The sequence below is a fragment of the Poecilia reticulata genome, linkage group LG1 (assembly GCF_000633615.1).
Source record: "Poecilia reticulata strain Guanapo linkage group LG1, Guppy_female_1.0+MT, whole genome shotgun sequence".
Classification (NCBI taxonomy): Eukaryota; Metazoa; Chordata; class Actinopteri; order Cyprinodontiformes; family Poeciliidae; genus Poecilia; species Poecilia reticulata.
Window position 1 is genome coordinate 17,447,952 of NC_024331.1, and position 19,952 is coordinate 17,467,903.

Below are 19,952 nucleotides of genomic sequence, written 5' to 3' on the forward strand. Positions count from 1 at the left end.
GGTTTGGTACCTCAAAAAAGGTTAAGAACCACTCCTCTATCACACCGTTCCCACAGCAAAACATGGTAGTGACGACATTGTGCTGGGGGATGTTTGTCCTTAACAGGGACAGAGAGCTTGAACTGTTTTGCGAATAAACGGAAAAAAACAAAAAAACATTTAGTTTCTACAAATGCATAGTGGAGATGTATTCCAAAACACTCAAAATACTTTGAAAAATAGCTGTAGCAAAACAAAACATGAAAAAGTTTACATCTTTTTAATACTTCAGCAAACTGGACCTTTGTGCCTTGTAAAGTGTTTAACTTCTAAATAAAACACTGATCTCAAGGCTACCACACCTCAGCTGAATCACAACACCTTAGCAGAGAATCATTATTTATGTTTTATATTTCATTCTAAATGTCTTCAACAAATAGAAGCTCAGACATGAAAAGAAAACATAAGAAGAAATGTTCCAGTGAAATTTGCACAAAAAGCATTATGGGCTGTAATTAATAAAGAATTTTGCGTCTTCAACTGACACTAAAAAGGTTAATATTTCACCATGCTCTAAATATTTGAGTATGAATATTTGGAGCAAAGTAAGAAACATCGGTTTAGTTCTGTGTGCTTTGATTGTGCTTTTGGGAATAGAAAAACCAACCCACCAGGCATGTATGCAACTCCAGTAATATGACATAATCAGCTTAAAAGGCAGGGACCACTGAGTCAAGCTGCTGATAGGCTTCCAGGGAAAAAGGGCTGGGATTGCATTAATAAAAGCGTGCAACAGGAGAGGTGGGAGATTTACCTGAGACAGTAACAGCAGAAACCTGAGCAAAGGAATTCAAGGTAAGATGACTTTTTTTTTTTTTCAATGTTGATGCATATTCAAGTGTGTGTGGGGGGATTTTACTTATTCAACGCATGTTGCTAGAGTAAAAACATAGATTAGAACTACAGCTTTAAGACTTAGAAATAACATAAGTAAGAATAATGAAGTGTAAAAATGTGGGAAAACTAAATATAGTGCATATTTTGGGAATATGAATGTGTTTTAATACATGCAGTATTAATGCCTACCTTACTCTACAGCATCAGATATTTGCACTACATCAAAGAAAAATATTTGTATTAGAATATACTTTCTATTTCAACATTCATCAAACATGGAGACTCAAAGCAGTTAATTTAAAGCAAAGAAATTGTATTATATTAAAAAATAAAATAAAATCTCTGTACAGTTTAAGAGCTGACCAGTAGCAGGACGGAACACACTCTGTCTCTGGCAGAAGCAAAGCGGCTGATCAAAAGTAGAGAAAGTTCAAAATGATGGCAATAATTTGATAGAAGTTTCAACCCTCATTTGTTCACCTATAAACCACACCCATTGAGGCTGAACTGTTGCGGGGTAAATATTATGTTGCCGTGGTAACAGCCAGTCACCTGAGTTATGCAATCAGCGGCACGCCTTGTCTGAACCGTCTGGCGAGCAGAGTCAGAGGGTGTGGATCCTCCTCAGCTCTGCTCAGCCCAGGTGAAATTTCAGCGCTTCAATGCATCACTTCTGCAACATGTAATTACTCATGAATTGGTTTTATACCTAAGGCGTCAAACTTGTCCCTGGAGGCCTGACTTATTGCGATTTGATCCATCTTAGGCAACGGCAGCTTAATAGTTACACCTGTGTGGGACAGCATGGCTGAAATAAAATCCAAAAATAATATAGTTCACACCTTGAAGAAACAAAATAATACTTGTAGTAATATATATCGCCAGTGTAAACACACAGTTTGTTTTTCTTCTTCTTCCTGTGTCAACATGACTCGTGCTAGATTATGCAAAGCTTTTTGCAAAGTATCTCAGCCACCACTAACTTTCTATTCATTTTGAGAAATATGGTTTATGGATTGCTGTTTCTCAGAAAATTGTAATGTTGGTAAAAAATACCGATTAATAGAGGAACTGTGGGTTTACTGAAATGCACATGTGTGCTGCACAGACTATCCTCTGAAAACTTTTGCTTACATTTGCATTGATGCAAATTCCTGCATCAATGCAGGATGGGATGGTGGTGATCAGCCTGTGACTTTGTTGAAATCAATTTTCCGTTAATCGAGTTTACTGGCCAGTCCAATCACAGTGATGCCAATCTCAATGAAGCAGGTTTTAGTACCTTTGGAGTGTGGGAATTTACCAAATTTTTTTGGAAAAGCAAATTAGCATCCCAACAAAGCTTGCCATTAAAGAGAAGATTGAAAAACTACAATGTTTTCTAAAGGATTATTATTTTATGTCCCAGGAAAGACACTTCTGGCATGATCTCTGGTTCATTAGGGACATAACACAATAAATATGACTGTTTGTGGTTAGTCTTCAAGCTCTGACCCCAACTACAGTTCACACCTTGAGCAGGTTTTACTTCCCAATTTTCTAAAAATGGCGTTTTTCCCCTGTTAGTTTAACTCAGCTCGGTTTAAACAGTCAGATTATTGATCTTTTGAAGTCTGAGCTTCCCTCTGCAAAAGGGAAGTGCAGACAGTGAAGGGGACGCTGACCGTCTGCTGGACAACTGTCAAGTCAGTCACGTGATCAAACTACGAAGTTTTGGTTTTTAAAAATCTTTTTTACTTATCTCTTATCTTTTCAAAGTTTTCATTAACTTTAAGTCATAATAATCAGATTAATTGATAAAAAAACAGAAATAGAACAGCCTTTCTGTAAGAAACTTTTGAATACATAATATGCGAACTTCATATTTGAATTAAACTACTTGAATAAATTTACTTATACTGAGGTTATACTGTTTCATAGAGAAGCAGTTGAGGTTTAAAAGTAAGACAGTGAATGAGTTTCAAGCAGACTGTGAGTTTTTCCCGACTGCGAATGCAGAGAAGCACAAACAAGTTACTCTAAAATGTATGATGTCACGTTAAGCACACAAAATTAAAGCAAATATAACCTTAATTTTTCTTCTTGTGCCTTTTACAGCTTAAGAAGACAGCAGTTCCCTCTACTATGATGCCTGCAGCCGAAGGCATGTCCAAAGTGATACCCTGCCATGTTCTGAGAGTGGGTCAGTCCACCTGCCTCGACTCTTCACAGGGAAATGTCCCTCAGCCACCTGGTGTCTCTAAGCCAGAGTTTCACCTTGTTGACCACGATCTTGACATGACCTTGGAAAATCTTAATCAACTCATTCTTGACATGGATCCCACTTTCGAGCCAATCCGAAGCCCCACTTGCACAAGCCCTCCAGCAGGTACATGGCAGCTGCTTCTTCTTCTTCTTCTTCTTCAGAACTTGATCCTTAAATTGTGATTGTGTCTGTTGTCTTTGTTTCGAAAAATAGAGAATGACATCACGGCACGGCATCTTCTTTGCCCACCCGCAATGTTCTTATTACGCTTTGTAGGTTTTTCTTTTCTACTGCTTTGTGTCTAGTTTTGTAGGTATGAATAGGGAAAAATCTGCTAAAAAGAGCAAAAATAAAACTAAAGAGGAAGGCAGACTACATATTTACACCTTTTAGTCTGGCTGTAAATTAAAAAGGAACTACAGAAAAATAATAAGATAAAAATACGAACCACAGACTGGTAATGTTTGCTGTATTTTTGTACTATTCCAACTACCGTTAGTCAAATTAGTCAGGAGACGAGCTGCAGTATTTTGTACCAGAGGAGCAATTGTTGACGCCCCAATGAAAGCATAAAGACAATTGTAAATGTCAGCGTGATGTTGGAGAGTCATTTTCATTCTACACTGTCAAACAAAATAAGTTAATTTGATTTAGATTGGCCTCTACTGACCGAAGTATTGTTTACATTCAACAGTACAGAATGGAAACAGCTAAAGGTCTGTCTTCCCCACTTATAATTAGTCTATTCTTTACTCGTGAGGATTTTAACCTCACTACATTTACCTGGCTTTGTAAATCATGTTTTCACAGACAGTGTCTGTCAAACTAATCAAGCGAGGGCTGCTTCTTTTTGCCCATTCTTCATTTCATGCCTTTGTGCTTTAACTCAAGTTATTCAAGTCATTTTTAGAAAAGTAATTTACCGATTCTCACACTGAATTTTAAATAGTGCTATGCTCAGCTTGGACAGTGAGTGAGTGAGCGTCGGTCCTTCACCCTGACGTTCCTTCCCTCGGGGGGGCGCCAATCTATGTTTTCGCATCCACCTGAATAATGTGTAGTTGCGCCACTGCTCAAACGCACACAAACTGTAGGACGCTATTGGAAAATGGTTGTGTACAGAAACCATCCATCCATCCATTTTCTTGCACCCTTGTCCCTTAGTGGGGTCGGGAGGGTTGCTGGTGCCTCTCCAGCTAACGTTTCAGGTGAGAGGCGGGGTCACCCTGGACAGGACGCCAGTCTGTCGCAGGGCAACATAGAGACACACAGGACAAACAACCATGCACACACACACTCACACCTAGGGGAAATTTGGAGAAGCCAATTAACCTAACAGTCATGTTTTTTTGGACTGTGGGAGGAAACCGGAGTACCCAGAGAAAACCCACACATGCACAGGGAGAACATGCAAACTCCATGCAGAAAGACTGGGGCCGGGAATCGAACCCAGAACCTTCTTGCTGCAAGGCAACAGCTCTACCAACTGCGCCACTGTGCAGCCCTGTACAGAAACACGTCAGCAAAAATAACAATTTACTTAAAGGAGCTAATTACCCAACTTGCAACCGCCGGGCTTGGCCTGCAGCAGTGGGATGTGGCTGTGGTACTTGGCTTGGGTGGTTCGATGCCCGGCATCACTCCCTGTGCCTTTGGCCAGCGGGGGTGCTGCACCTCCGCTGAAGACCAGTGTGATGGCCAGTCTGTGGTGGTGCTTGGAGTCTGTCTGCTTCAGACTCCTGTAGCTTTTGGAGGCGATAGCTACGTGCCCTGAGCTGCTCTTTGGTTTCTGAGAGTTAAAAGGTGTCTTTGTGGAGCAAAGCTTCCTTGGCGCACGCAGGCAACCAGTCGTTGGCTCAACAGCGATGTGTAATTGTGCTATAAAACCAGTCAGCCTTATAAAAACAAAAAGTACAACTCTTAAAGTGCACGCACCTTTTGAGATATATTAAACGCTTTTAATCGTGTAGTTATTGCACCACATCTGCCCAGGTTGAAACCACACCCTGTCAGGAACATTAACCACATAGTCATGCTGGGGGGGGTGATCCGGCAAGGCCTCCTCCGCTCAGGAACTCCTGCCATCAGAAACTGTGTACAAGGGGCAAAACAATATGAAAATAGATTTCCTGTTGCGCTTGCTTTTTTCATAAAGATGTGCTCCTTTTGCTCGCTTTTCTTGAAACTGTCAAGTGGCGTAGAGGTGAAAAAGTTTACAGGAAATTGGTAGCAGTAGAAGATTTTTTTTTTTTAGATGTATTTTCTGGCTGGTAAAAACGAGAAGAAAGAATTTCTGCGCCTGTTGATGAATTCTCATTTCCCATTTCTGCAACGTTTCACTTTGCAACAGCGTGTCATGCTGCATGTTGTCATGCATTTCATATCTGTGAAAATGTTAGTCATTATTTTTGTCAGTTCAACTACGAAACCCACCCTTACACATATGCTTACTGGAATGAAAAGGTTTTTTTGTTTTTTTTTCCTACAGACATTCACTCTGTGTTCGTCAGCACAATGAGGCAGACGCAAACGCATCAGTCCAAGAACAAGCTGAGACTCCTCTTATTTTCTGTTATTGCAAAAGCAGAAATACGCCTTGGAAAAGCAATTAGTTTGGAAATGATAGACTCCTCCGCATGTTCCTGCACGAGAAATGTGAACTTCTCTAGCTCTGTCTTTTCTGTGTTTCAAGAAAGAGGCCTAGCCCATGAAGCAAAAAAAACAAAAATAAAACAAGAAAAAAACAAAGTCAGACAAGTTCTGGGCTGCGGAAAGCTTTCATATTCTTATGTAACTCTTAAGCATCCTAACCATGACTCCTCGTTTCATCCTCAGTCTCTCTTTCTTCGGATGACTCAGATGGCGCTTCCCATTGCGTGCTGATTCCCAGAGGATGCCCCAGTATCCCCATCCCCACGCCCGGCAGCCTCAGAAGCAGCCCCAATGGCGCGCTGGTGTTCTCCAGCTCTCCCACATCCTCCCTGCCGCCTCTTCCATTTGGAAGCGCTCCCAGGCGAAACCGCTCGCCGAAGAACGACCTGGCCTTCTCCCCGGGGTCACTGTGCCCGTCGGGCTCCAACAGAAACAGCGCCACCTCGCTGCTCTCTATGTCCACATGCTCAGATACCAGCTACATTTTGGGCAGGTAAAAACCGATGGAAACTCTGTTGCATTTCATTCAGGATTTTATCTCATTGAGGCGTGTTTGAAAAAAAACCAAAAAAAAAACAAAGAAAACTTAAACATGATTATGGAAACCTGGAGAAAAGATAAAGAAAATGCAGCAACAACAACAAATATGAAAAAGAATCAGAATAAAACCAATAATTATAGTATAACTTATAAACTATTCCTGTTTTTATCTTGCACCCCACTTAAGACAGGAAGCAGGCAGGATCACATGGTAGGCTTAAAGAGTCATTGGAAGAAACCAAATAGAGGAAGAGAGCTGGAATCACAAGTGGAGAAAAACTGGGTACCAGACAGAGAGACCACAAGAGGAATAGATGGGCTGAGACAGAAGACGATCTGACAGAGACTGGAAAGCTGGAAGTACAGGGAGGACGGTGAATGCGTGCAGGAAACAACATGCTTACAGGAAAACACGGGAATGATTAAAACAACAACGTTGAAGAACATGACTAAACAAAAACGTGAACGGAAAGACAAATCACAAGACTGAAATAACCATTCCCCCCTTCTACCCTCCTCCCACACTAAATGTTAAAGCCAAAGTTATAAACCAAACAGATTATTATATAACTGCATGTCATTAAATTACCACACAGAAAATTCGCTGAAAAGAACAATGGAAAGCACATTGTGTTAAATCTTCAGAAGCCAGTAAAAAAAATCTAAATGATAGATAATGGAAAAAAAAATGCATAAAATATAGTAAATAAAATTGCTGAGCTAAACAAACAGAAAATTATACATAAATATATATAAAATGGTTCAAATAGAAGGACAAAGCTGTGCTCTGTTTTCAAGATCTACTTATAAAATACAAAAGTTTTTTTGTTGTTGTTTATTAGAGGCAACAAACATAAAATAAAAAAGTCATATTTGGAGAGTAGACGGTTTTCTTCAGAACAATTTCACCTTCACCCAAAACCACATTAGGACACGTATTAAATCAGAGTTTAATACGAGAAACTTTCTGTAGTTCTACACATTTGAGGGACATTGGAGAGGAGGGGGAAAGTTTGATCTTTTAGTTCATCAGAAGCAAGCAGATTCAAATATGAAAGTAGCGATAAACAATGCCTATTAATCAAATTATGTAGGTTTTTGTTACTTTGCTAATTCATAAAAAACAAAGAAAAATAATTACATATTTAGTTCTTTTTCAAAAAATGTTTGCATGTTGATATACTCTCATTTTAATTTATTTTTGAAAAACAATTTAATTTCAAAGACATCAAGAAAAACTTTCTAACGGAAGAAGTTAGAAAAATATAGACACTGCAAGTATCTATAGATTGATAGATACGTGTTTATCTGTCTAGCTGGATCTATAGCGATAGCTAGATACGTACCTAACCTTTAGCTGAAGTGACTTAAGTGAGATGGTTTTGTGGATATCTATCAGTTTCTGATATCAGCGTGAAGAACATTTGACACACTCATCGCTTTCCGCTTTGAGATGCTTGATGGGTTCTTGCACAAGTAGCCTGTTTCAAGTCACTCCTCAGCATCTCAGCAAGATCAAGACGTGAACATCAGAAAATGTTACCCTTTTTAAAGATTAAAATGTCCTTAAATTTGAGCCTTTAAAATTTAAGGAATTTTAAAGGCTTTGGAAGTCAGGCTTCCTGTTCATTTTTTCATTCTGGAACTTGAACATTTCAACAAGAACAAAAAAAAAAGGTTGTAGTAGTAGTAGTGGTACTCATAGTATTTAATGTGCATTCAGTGTAAAAAAAGAGTTTAAAATGACAGAGTCAAAGTTGTTGTTTAGATAACAAATACAAAACTGAAGTATAAAAGTATTGTGATGATATTTTATTGATTTTTTTTCTTTTCTTTCTACAGCAACTTATCTTTGACTGAGGACCCCGACTCTCCAGAGTCCATCCCGACTTGCGCTCTAATCCCCTTCAATGATGGCTCCAAATGTCAGCCTCGCTCTCAAAGCAGAGCCTCGCTCTCAAAGCAGGGTCATCTACTTGAACTACACAGCAGAGGAGCAAACAGCAGTCCCGCTTCGCTTGCCGGCTCCCAGACAGATATTCCTTTGCTCCTGATCAACGGCGCGCCAGAGTCGGACCTGAGGCCTTCTGGGTCAGAAGCTGACCTGGTCCAGAAGGTCCCCGCCTCTCCGTCAAAACGGAGGTGTTTTCAAGCGAGTTTCAGCGGCAGCCAACCGTCTATGAAATTCGTCATGAACACGTCGAAGTTCTGGTTTCGTCCGCACATCAGCAGAGCGGAGGGTAAGGTGGTTCCTGACGTTGGCTTTACATGCAGTGACAACGGATGTCAGAATAAACGCGATGCCTTCTTTTGCCAACTGCTTTGCTCCCAGCTGAAGCCCTTTTGAAGGATAAGGAAGCCGGGACGTTTGTGGTGAGAGACAGCACCTCCTACAGAGGAAGCTTTGGTTTGGCCATGAAGGTGGACCAGTCACCCACCACCTTCACTGCTGCGGCCTATCCAGGTAAACGTCTGCTCACGAACACAGCAGCTCATGACTGCTTCTGAATCATTCACAAGGCTCGCCGGTTTATGTTCTGTAGAAACACGCGCACGCTGGAAAATTCATGAAAAAATAAATAAAAAAAAGTCTGAAATTGAGCATTTTACAGATCTGGAAAAGTACGGAAACAGATCAAAGCATGGAAAAAAGATTTGTATTCCAAGAAAGTTCTCCTAACCTATTCATCCATCCCTATGTCCATCCTTAAAAGGCCCTGATTTCCCAGTTAACTTTTTTTTTTTTTTTTTAATTTATGCTGCTGGGTTAGAAGAAGATTGGCAGCTGTGGAAATTTGAGCCTGGAAAACGGACAGAGTTTTTGGACACGAACAATGTGAAGAAACCCTGCAGAGAGGAACGCAGAGACAGATTGTCTGTCCAGTCTGCGTCTAAAAAAAAACACAGTTTAAACGGCTTTTAAAATATTTGGTCAGAAACAGGCAACAGAAAGCCTTAAAGCCACAACTCCCACAGTCAAAGACAAACAATGCAAACACAATGTGCTGTGGAAAGTGGATGTCATCTTATGCCATGCGGCAGTCTGCGGCGAGCCAGCGGACGGTGCCAGTGATTTTTCCACCCGCGGTGTGCATTGTGTAAACACCAAAGAAAACGGGCTGTTTACGACTCTGAGGGCAATCAAAGAACAAAAGACAAATCTCAATCACAAAGCCATTTGGAGGTTTACTTCTGTCACAGATTTGGGACGTTGTAAACGTAATTACAACAAAAAGATATGGAAGACATCACTCGTCACATGTTTCAAAATGGATGGGTGAGACCAGGTCCTGTAGCAAAGGAGAAAAAAAGAAGTTTTTAACGTTGCACTTCTATCCATCCTGCAAAGATGGTAAAGAATTAAAATGTACTCATTTAAAAACAAGCGAGAGCGTCAAGCAACAGATTTCGGATGAAGTGAAACTCGAGACATTAAAACAAAGTTTTGAAAGCTGAGGGGTTAAATATCTTCATTACTCGAGGTTGTCGTAAAATGACTTTTATGGCAACTTCAAGTTCCAGCTTGCAGAGCTTGGCAGCCTCACAAACGAGCTTAAAACTTGCAGCAGCATACCCTCCTGGAAATGGAAGAAATTAATAGCGAGCACACGATGTTACGGTACTGGCTAAGATAAAAATTTATCAGTAAAAGATGTGGGGTATAACTCCACTGTGAGGCCTCAGCGTTAACTTCAGTAATTGATGTTGCCACGCCAACTATCCTTTATTTGTTATGTGCATATATGCAATCAAATGCAAAAAAAAAATAAAATAAAATTCTGGTTAGAGATCACTAAAGAAATGAAAAATCCTACATTTATACCTTTTGAATGTGATATAAACAAATAACAGGTAAAATAAGAGAATAGAATAGAATAGAATAGAATAGAAACTTCATCACTGTTTAACTCACGAGACACAATTTAGCAGTCATTAACATGCAATCATACAAAACATTCCATAAAAAAAAGATTCCCTAATCAAAACGAATAGCATATAGGAAATGTAAATCTATGTCTTAAATAAAACAAATAATATATGTTATTCCCGTTCATGTTTCATAACATGGATACTAAAAAAAATTAAAATTTGTGCAGCCTCATGTCCCAGCGACAACATCTGTTAACTTTGTTAAACATAACAATGCTCATGGGAGGGCGGCAGACTCCCGGGGCGCAGACACAAGGGGAAAATGCACCATTAATTGGATCAGACTTCTGGTAACAATGGTAGAGAAAGAACTGAGAAAAAACAGGCAGAACTCCACTTTTTGATTGCAACATCAGGAGCATTTGTACTCGTCACAGTTTATATGGAAGAAAATCCGAAATGACTCCAGCACTGAAGGGAAAAAAAAAAGAAAAAATAATAATAATCTGCTGCCAATCACATATTTTAGGTCTTGGGACTGCGTTGCTGCTTCTAGCCTGGGGGAATCTTGAATCTGTGCAGAAATTCAAGAGGTTGTAGTAGGACTACCAAGGAAAGTTGGATTGAAACAAATGGCCTAATGTCAGAAAGCTCACCCTCAGAAGCAAGTCGTGTTCTCCAACATGCTAATGACCCTAAGGAAAACATACAGCTAAAAGAACTTAGGGATGAGGAAACAAAAACAAATAATTGACTCCTTTTAGATGACTGTTCTTGAACCCAGATCCTTATACTATCCGATATCTGAGGAAAGATGTGAAAATGGTGATCATAACCGTCTAAACCTGAGACCGTTTATTCAGGACAACTGGGTAAAACGACCTGCTCGCTCCTACAGTCACTTGTTAGAGAGAGACTAATGGCACCATCTTGCTTTGCATGTCCACATCTTACAAACAAGACCAAATAAAGTCAAATCACAGAGACCAATTAATCTAACACGGAGGTCTTTGAACTGCAAAAGGTTAACTCAGTACCATGAGAAAAGCATTTCAGCTCCACAGAAAGATCCTGGCCAGGACTCGACTCCAGCAGCTCCCTCTTTTGAAGCGTCCATGCTAACCAGTTGGCCACTGTACTGCGCTTCAACAGACTTTGCAGGAATCTTCCTTGTTTTGGTTTTTCAGTCTGAACTTGTGTTGCAGTAACTTGCATTTTAGCTTTTCGAGGCCCAAGGACAGATTACTCTGGATTCAACATTTCTGATGTGGTTTTCTTGCTTAAATGCTGTTGATTGAACTTGTCGATATTTGTTGTTTTCATGCAGTTTTTTTGTAATTCATACTTGACCAAAAGCAATTCCTCGTCTTTAATGTGGTGAGCAAACATTTTTGTGACATTTGTTGCTCTCGTGTACTCAGGAGAAAGCGGCTCGGATCTTATCAGACACTTTCTGATTGAATCATCGGCTAAAGGCGTTCGCATCAGAGGTTCTTCTCAGGAACCATACTTTGGTGAGTAAACCTGCCATTTTTTTCACTCTCCCCGCCCCCTTTTTGAACAATAGTTCAGTGAGTTTAAAATTCAGGTTTTGTAATAACATGAAAGCTGATTCATGTTCAGAGGACTTCAGTTGGCCTTCTTGCAAGAAGTGAGTTTTTGAGGTTTGTTTTCCTAACCACAGAGACATGATCATTTTGTCTTTCTGACATTTTGCTCGTCTTCGACATGTGTGGTTTCCTTGTGTGAGACAGATGCGATGGTACCTCTGGCTGCATAACGAGATGTTGACAGAAACTCTGAACCTCAAACTCTCTGTGGCTTAAAGCAATTAGAATGCCTGTGATATGGAAACCTTTATTTTCTCATGTTAAGCATCTTCATTGCCTGATGCTTGATTTTCTGAAGAACGGGTGAATATAATTATGTATATTTTATACATGAGCATGTTTTAGTCTCTTTTCCATTTTTGCTCAGTTCTTTCCATTGAAAGCGGATGGGGGAAATACCGAATCCTGTTTATGTAGGACTGTAGGTGCCTACTTATTCTTCTTTTTTTAGTGCTAAATCTACTTTTATTTCTTTGGAAACTGAAACTAAGAGCTGAGCAGTGTAAGAAACATTTAAGCTGGTATTTCTGCCTCAAGCCAGTGGCGATGTTTTTGATATGGGCAATGTGGGCAACCACCCAGGGCGATACCTCATCAGGGGTGTTTGCCTGTGGGGTTGTTTTTCCTGGGGGTGTCTAACAGGCTGGGACCACCTCTGCCTCAAACTAAAAGTTATTCTGAGATTTTATGCTAATTTTAAGAATCTTTGCACATGGCAGTTTCAAATCAGATACATGTTTATCTTCTTGCTCTTTTATTTGCAAACAAGAAAAAAAATAGCAAGAGGTTAGAGTATGCTCTGCACCTGCAAGCTTTCTCCTCATAACCGATAATGCTTCAAATATAATATATCTCGTCTAAATAGTCTCTCACATCTTTGAAAAAAGCATATCTCCTTTGCTTTCGCAACTTTTGTGTTGTTTATTTAAGTTATTTTGGGGATAAGATTATACACTGAATTCTTGAAGGATGAGCTGAGCAGCTTGTCTGTGTCCATTTAGTCAGGACAACAAGAAAAAAATGTATTAAAAAATAGGGATGACGCAAACAACTTCAACATTTCTGCTGTTATTTGGACGTGAATAAATAAATACCATGTTTTCCTTGCACCCACTTATTTAGCCACATTTTTGTCTTGGTAAAGTTAGATTGAAAAATGGCAGCAAAACTGTTCTCAGATTCTAAGCCAAAAGATTTTGGTTATTCTTCTTACAGGTAGTCTCTCGGCTTTGGTTTACCAGCACACAATCTCTCCTTACGCGCTACCCTGCAGATTGCTACTAAATTACCAGGGTGAGTAAACCGTCATTGCGAGACATTTTCTGATGTGCTTGTGTGCAACTAATACAGATATTTGTAAAAAAACAACAAAAAAACAAAAAATGGCTCCATTTTTGACAGATATGAACCCAACTGGAGAGAAAGTAAATGAAAAAGCATCAATAGAGAACAAAAGAACAGGTGAGTCAAGGTTACACAATGTTTGTGTCATGTGCATTATATTGAGAATTCATTATTTTTTTATTTTTTACCCGGGCAAGGGAAAAACGTCAAATAAAACAACTACTTCATCACTTAGCATTCCAGAACATATCTTAGGTTGTCACATCTTGCATGCACGGAAATAAAAAAAAGATAAAGAAGCAATAGAAGCTGCTTATGCAAAGCAAGACACATGTGAAGGTGATAAAGTTTGCAATGAGTTAAAAGTAACAACTGGGGTGTAAAAAGTTACGTTCTTCATTGTGCATTTGCAAGTTATCTCTTATTTTGTTTGTAAGTAATGCAAAGAGAACTAAATGGATGCTTGGTCTGTTTTGCAGCCTCCAATTTTATCTATCTGCATGCCGTTCCCACTGAGATGCTGACAGGTCCCTGCGCCGTGCAAAAGGCGGTGTCCTTGACACTTGAGAAGACACCCGGTTCCTTCGCACCCACTATTGTGAACATGAAGGTGTCCCTCAAGGGTGTTACACTCACTGATATCAACAGGAAGTAAGAAAATATATCTCTGCATTATACGGCTGAGATTGTTACCGACAACCTGCTTCGGAGTCGTGCTGCTGGCGAGGCGCGGTTTGTGTGAAACATTTCTCCTAAACCTACCGTTTTTTTTCTGGCAGGCTTTTCTTCAGACGCCACTACCCGGCTCACCTGCTCAGCTACAGCGGTGAAGATCCAGACAATCGCCTGTATGTTTATGCATCACGTTCACGAACTTGATGAATTCGACACATGCATGCGTCTCATCCCCTTCACGTTTCTCTTAGTGCTCATAAAGTTGTTTTCTGTTCTCCTGCAGGTGGTTGAGAGGCACGAGTTTTGGTGCAAGGTAATCTACGCTTCCAACCTGCAATACATCTGTTTCTGTTGTTCCTTTTGTACAAGTGCATGTAATCAGTTCTCGTACCTTCTGTTTGCAGGATGTTTGGTTTTGTGGCAAAAGGTGTTGAAGCTGGCATGGAGAACGTTTGCCACGTCTTTGCAGAATGTGACCCCTTGCAACCTTGCAGCAAAGCCATTGAGTATATTCAGTCTTCCATAACCAAGCAGTAGACAATCAAACTCGGATGGCCTCCCGTGACCCGTTTTACACTGTGCTGCCTTTGACTGACATGCAATGCTGGTCGAAATGAATGTCACGACTGCTGATAAGTTGGTCAAGTTACCGTCTCTTCTGGGGCTGAAAGACCAGATGAAGAACCGACTTAAAGCTGAACACTCCAGTATCACATCCTGATCCTTAAAGTCCCACACAGAAATGAATGTATTTTTAGCTCAGGACTATAAAAAAACAGATGGGAGTAACAAATAAAAAAAGATGACGTCTTGTGCTTAAAATTTGTCCAGCTTGTAAAAAATACTACAGAAATGCAATTACCTACCCCAGACAACAGCTTTAATACTATTTTTTTTATGTCTTAATGTTCCAGCAACAGGCATCTTAATTTAATATCAACTTGTTAGTCCTATTTTGTGACGAACTGAGCTTTGCAAAAAATATTTATACCCTTTAAACCTTACCACACTTTGTTATATTACGACAGTAAACTCCGGTATATCTTATTGGGATTTTATTTATAAGGCCAAACGCAAAGTAGTGAGTGGATAATTTTAAATTGAAAAGTGTTTCACAAATAAATATCTGAAACGTAAGGTTTGCATTTGTAAGCAGCCACTTTATATCGAATACCTCCAAATAAAACCCGGTTCGACCAACGGCCCCCGGCTGTATATTAAAAGCTACAAAGCGTCTCATGTAATCTCTGTACAAATGCAGACATGCTGTTGAGGTTTCAGAGGTTTGTCAGCGAATATTAGTGAACAAACAGCATCATGGAGACCAAAGTGCACAGCAGGCCAGTCATGGACGACACTGTGGGGAAATTTAAAGCCTGTGTAGGTTATAAAACGATATCTTGAGTATTCAACATCTCAGGGAGCATTCATCAGTCCATCATATGATTATGGCACAACTGGAAACACGCCAAGACGTCCACCTAAGCTGGCCAGGACAACGCCTGAGGAGCAGCTGGTAATTCTGGAGGAGCTGCAGAGCTCCACGGTTTGGGCAGGACAATTTTGTTGATAGGACTATTAGTTGCACATTTCACAAACCTGACAATCATTTTGAGGCGACCACATGCACACACAGAGAACTCAGCAAGCGTGTGGAAGAATGTGCTCTAGACAAAGCACAAAATGTAACTTTCTGGTTGTGCAAGAGAAATTGGTAAAACTAGAAACACGGTGCTGGCAGCATCCAGCTGGAGGGATGCTTTTGTTCAGCGGGAACAGGGGAGCTGGTCAGAACTGATGGAAATGTGACTACAAAGTCTTTCTGGGATTCTTCTGACTAAGGGAGCTAAATGTGAACAAACATCATACTATCTAGGTCTTATTTGTAAGAATGTTGGAGATTATGTTATATTTCATTCCACATCCATTCTGATAAAATAAGTTTGTGGCTGCATTGCTACACAATGTAACAGAGTAAAAAAAAAAGGCTTATAAATGTACAGAGTGTAAGATTATGATGCTTACGTCCTGCTGATTACTCAAACTGTTACAGAGAGACTTAGACTTGAAACTCTGATGTATCCATTTTCTAAGTAAAAATCTGTGCAGATGCCCTCACTGTATAAATCTGTTTGAATGTATTTATTGTCTGTAAAGATATGGATTTGTATTTTTTTTAACTGCAATAAAAACAAAGATGATCAACAAACACTGTGTGAAAGTGGAAAGATGAGAGCAGACATGGCAAAAGTGTGAAAACAGAGACTTGTAAACATAAAGGGAGACATTGTGCTTATTTTGCATTTTGGACACATTTGAAAGAAAAAAACACACTAGTCAGCACATTTTCTCTTTATTTGAAATGATAAATCTCTAGTGTGCTTCTTGAAGCAGAGCAAAAAATCAAGCACAGGACTGCATAGATAAGATAAATTCTGATATTTTAAACAACCTTTGAAGGACCTGGACATACTGCCTATAGGTCCGAATTTTATTTTTCAAACATCTTTGGGGATTAACTCAAAACTCAGCATAAAAACTTAAAAGTCTAAGGAGGCACAGACACAGTATGATGGATTCATTGCAGAGGTAAATCTTAATAAACGCTGTCCTCTATTGGTGAAAATGGGGAAGCGAGATTCTCAGAGAAACACATGGTAAGAGATAAAAGCGGCACTGCTGTTAGGATCACAGTGGTACATTATATCTACATTATCAGTCTGAGAATTACCTGCATTCACAAAGGACCACCAAAGTGCTCCAACTCTGGATATTTTTCAGTGCAGATGTTCTTAAGTGTGGGTTTGAATCGCAACATGTTTCAGGACTGTAAGAAAATTACTGGGTTAGGAAATTTACAGGACTGGAAATATTTCACTCAGAGCCACCGTCATATGATGGGACAAGCTCAAACTCTCCATCTTTTCCCAACCAAACTACCAATCGAATTACTGGAACTAGGAAGATGAATTATAGGAATTAAATCAGCTAATTTGTTTCTGTTTTTTCTCTGTCTACCTCCATTTTGTCTACTTCACTTAGTAAAACAGTTACTTTTAACATTACCTAACTTTTCAAACCAAGCAGGATGATGAATATTCATCCTTAACCTGTTACTCAGTGAAGCAGAAATAACACAAACAAAAATGATCTCCCATATAGGAAAACAGACACGTAGATGTAGATATAAGCAGTAGCTCTCACCATTAGCCTTTGCGGTCAAAACCTAAGAACGAACGTCATATTTTAGAGGCAGGTTTATCAAGGCAGGTAAAAGCATGTTTCCTGTTTGATGTGAGCAGAGAAAATAGTTTCCTTGACAATAAATACCAGTCAAATGTGTGTGTGGTTGCTTAGCAGCAGATCTCCTCTCTGCCACCAAAAAAAACAACTTTCCATTTGAAATACTTTAATTAGCTGCAACTGTGACTTGTTTTTTTCTCAGTGTCTGAGCCAAATGAATGGCAGAGTATATACAGAGAGTATACCAGAATATTAATGCCACCGATATACAGGTAGTGTTGTTCTACAGAACTGAAGTGATAGAAGAAACTGTAGAGTTAGAAAGGTGTGAGAGACATCTTTGAGATAACATTTTGGGAACTTACATTATGTGAGGTTAGGACGGACTGGGAGTAAAACATGGACTGATTATATGAAGAAACGTTAGACATTAATACTGCAGTGGGCCACATGGTGACATAGTTATTAGCATTGCTGCCTTGTAGCAAGAAATTTATGGGCTTGAATATCTGCCTGGGGTCTTTCTGTCTAGGGTTATGTGATGATAAGTAAGACTTTCTGCTGTTTCCATTCACTAATCCAATGTTTTCCATAACCACTGCACTGTATGCTGACAGTGGAAAAAAAGAGGATGCAAACGGCTGCATACTTCAGAGTAAAACTGCTGGTAAGAACCGAAGCACGACATCTACCTGAATGTTGCCAGAACTTTTGTATTTGGATTTTATTCTACCTTTTTTTTTATTACATTTGACATGAAAACAAATAGAACTATCAAGAGCTATATGTCTGAACTCTGTTTAATAAAGAAAGTATTCAAAATTATAATGCAGTCGCTTTGGTCATTTTCTGGGCCAAGTCACTACAAGAGTCAGATAAAGACAAACGCTGACGGTGCCAAACTACAGAAATTTGACCCTGTTGTGTTTTTAGGTGTGTGCTACTACAACCTCTAAGGGTGGCCTGCTCTTATGTAACAATGCATTATCCCTGAAGAGTGACTGGATGTAATCTTAAATATTTCAGACATTTATGTTTTAATAACCTTACTATATTTTGAGGTTGTATTTATTTTATTAAACCAAAACTCACTAATTTTTTTCACAATTTTACAACTTACTGTCTAAGTGATTCACCGTTTCCCTTAAATTGAACTGCAGTGAGTAGAGCTGTAAAGATTAGTGATGGAAATCACACAATGACCAAGGACATAGTGACACTGCACTGCAAAAAAATTATAAGTGGATAAAATGAAGTATTACAGTTTCTATTTAAGTTATTCTACAGCTAAAGTCAACTTTCTCTTTCCTGGCTCGTTACATTCTTGCTTGTCTTCACAAATAGCAGCAAACTTTGTTTGGATGGTTTTACGTTATTGATTATTATGACTACTCTTCATTCAAAAATACCAATGACTTGATCAATGACAGAAAGAAGGTAGGTAACATTTTGTTCCTATCTTATGAAGAATAGAAGTGCAGTTGTTCTGCTCTCATTTTAATGTAGACGATAAAACAATTATGTAATCTTGTGAAAATAACCACATAACATCACTATTTAGATTATGACTTTTGAAATAAAATAAATCTGAAAATAAAAAGATTTTAGCTTTGTTTTCTGGTGACAAACAGAATAAAATAAAATAAAATAAAAACACGTGAGAAATTCAGACACTTTTAAAATTTTCATACAGTCCTGTAGTGAAAATCCACCACTTAAATGCACCTTCTGGTAGTTAGTAGCTGCTTGAACAAGTCTGCTTCCATTAGTCTCCTCCTACCTTCACGCAGAGTTTAACTGGGATTAAATGTCAGTGTTAGTCTGTAATACCTCTTATGCAGTAAAGGCTGACAAAGTGAGAGACACTTTCTCTTCGTCTTAGCCGATGACGTAAGTATATGCTTTACATTTTACTGCAGAGAATCTAAATCTCTCCGGCTCTATTGAAACGGTCACCACAAAAGCCTCCTTTTATAACACTTGACCTGCCACAACCAGTATCCGACAGGTAAATTCAGTCATGAGCTGTGATGCTAAGCTTAGTAAATGTTGCATTTGAAAGCGTGACGGCAATGGAAGGCTGCAGCCCAGAGTTCGGGGAAATCACTGCAGTTCCATTTGCATCCTCTCAACATCTCTGGCGTCACCACACACTGCTACAAACGGGCAATGACTGCGTACTCGAAGCGCGAGAGTCACTGCGTGATGGTGGAGATGCTGCGGGACCTTTTCATGATGAGACGAACCTCCACGTCGGGGAGGCTGTCCTGTTTGGTTTGGCCACAGCCCTCGTCGGCTGCAGCCATGTGCAGGTCGAAGCGCAGCGACACAGACTTCTTCCTCAGTTTGGGGTTCCCTCTGAAGAAGGAGCCCTCCCACTGCTTTATCACCTTGTCAATCTTCTCTGTCCTGCGAGCAGATTGTGACAAGAAAAGATCATGCAGTCACTCACTGCACAGGATGTTCAGACAATAAGGGGGAGACAGGAAGCTGTTGTGGGACTTGTGTCTGTTTGAAGTCATTAAACATGGTTTGCAGTTCTTTTCTTGTTCACACATACAGATTAAGCATGAAGAAGTATGAACTGTGTGGCAAAGTATTTTGAATCTTTCATGTTTCATGTCTTATTCTGTCACTTTGGAAAGGAAAATGTTCATTAGTCAACTGACGGAGTGGTAAACAACATTTAGCTTTTCTGCTCAGTTTGGTGGCCTTCATGATGCTGTTTGATCATTAATATCCTGTGACAAACCTCTGAGGTTAACCTGCACACAGATTAATTAGGTGATTTCTGACAGTAAGTGATTGCACAGTAGATTACTTATGGGTGTCAGAGTAAAGGGGCCTGAATAGAAATGTATATTTCACTTTTTATACTTGCAACATATTTTGTAAAC

General features: G+C 39.5%; 2 protein-coding genes across 7 annotated transcripts in view; one reads left to right on the plus strand and one right to left on the minus strand.

Annotated features, from left to right (window-relative positions):
- The first annotated feature begins 775 nt into the window (after positions 1-775).
- LOC103463255 (tensin-4) lies at positions 776-16,019 on the plus strand. Of its 2 annotated transcripts, none has more exons than XM_008406495.1 (12): positions 776-834; positions 2,974-3,244; positions 5,957-6,266; positions 8,156-8,553; positions 8,646-8,777; positions 11,605-11,697; positions 13,009-13,086; positions 13,195-13,254; positions 13,617-13,788; positions 13,917-13,985; positions 14,096-14,125; positions 14,217-16,019. In XM_008406495.1, the coding sequence occupies exons 2-12, from the start codon at positions 3,001-3,003 to the stop codon at positions 14,347-14,349; spliced, it is 1,719 nt and encodes a 572-aa protein (XP_008404717.1). In that variant the 5' UTR covers positions 776-834; positions 2,974-3,000; the 3' UTR covers positions 14,350-16,019. The 2 variants fall into 2 exon arrangements, with proteins under 2 accessions (XP_008404717.1, XP_008404724.1); XM_008406502.1 differs by having other exon boundaries at positions 5,981-6,266.
- Positions 16,020-16,146: 127 nt separating this feature from the next.
- Positions 16,147-19,952, minus strand: part of krt222 (keratin 222) — a 34,409-nt gene continuing 30,603 nt past the window's right edge. For all 5 annotated transcript variants that reach the window (XM_017304147.1, XM_017304146.1, XM_017304145.1 and 2 more), the window contains one exon: positions 16,147-19,464. In XM_017304147.1, the coding sequence (XP_017159636.1) occupies positions 19,251-19,464 (214 nt within the window). In that variant the 3' untranslated portion in view covers positions 16,147-19,250. The remainder of the gene's footprint in view (positions 19,465-19,952) is intronic.

Excerpts from the sequence above, each read along its gene's own strand:
- LOC103463255 (XM_008406495.1), top strand. The coding sequence starts at position 3,001 with ATGATGCCTGCAGCCGAAGGCATGTCCAAAGTGATACCCTGCCATGTT. Across the intron at positions 8,554-8,645 it reads GCACATCAGCAGAGCGGAGG|CTGAAGCCCTTTTGAAGGAT; the intron begins GTAAGGTGGTTC and ends CTTTGCTCCCAG. Across the intron at positions 14,126-14,216 it reads GGCACGAGTTTTGGTGCAAG|GATGTTTGGTTTTGTGGCAA; the intron begins GTAATCTACGCT and ends TTCTGTTTGCAG.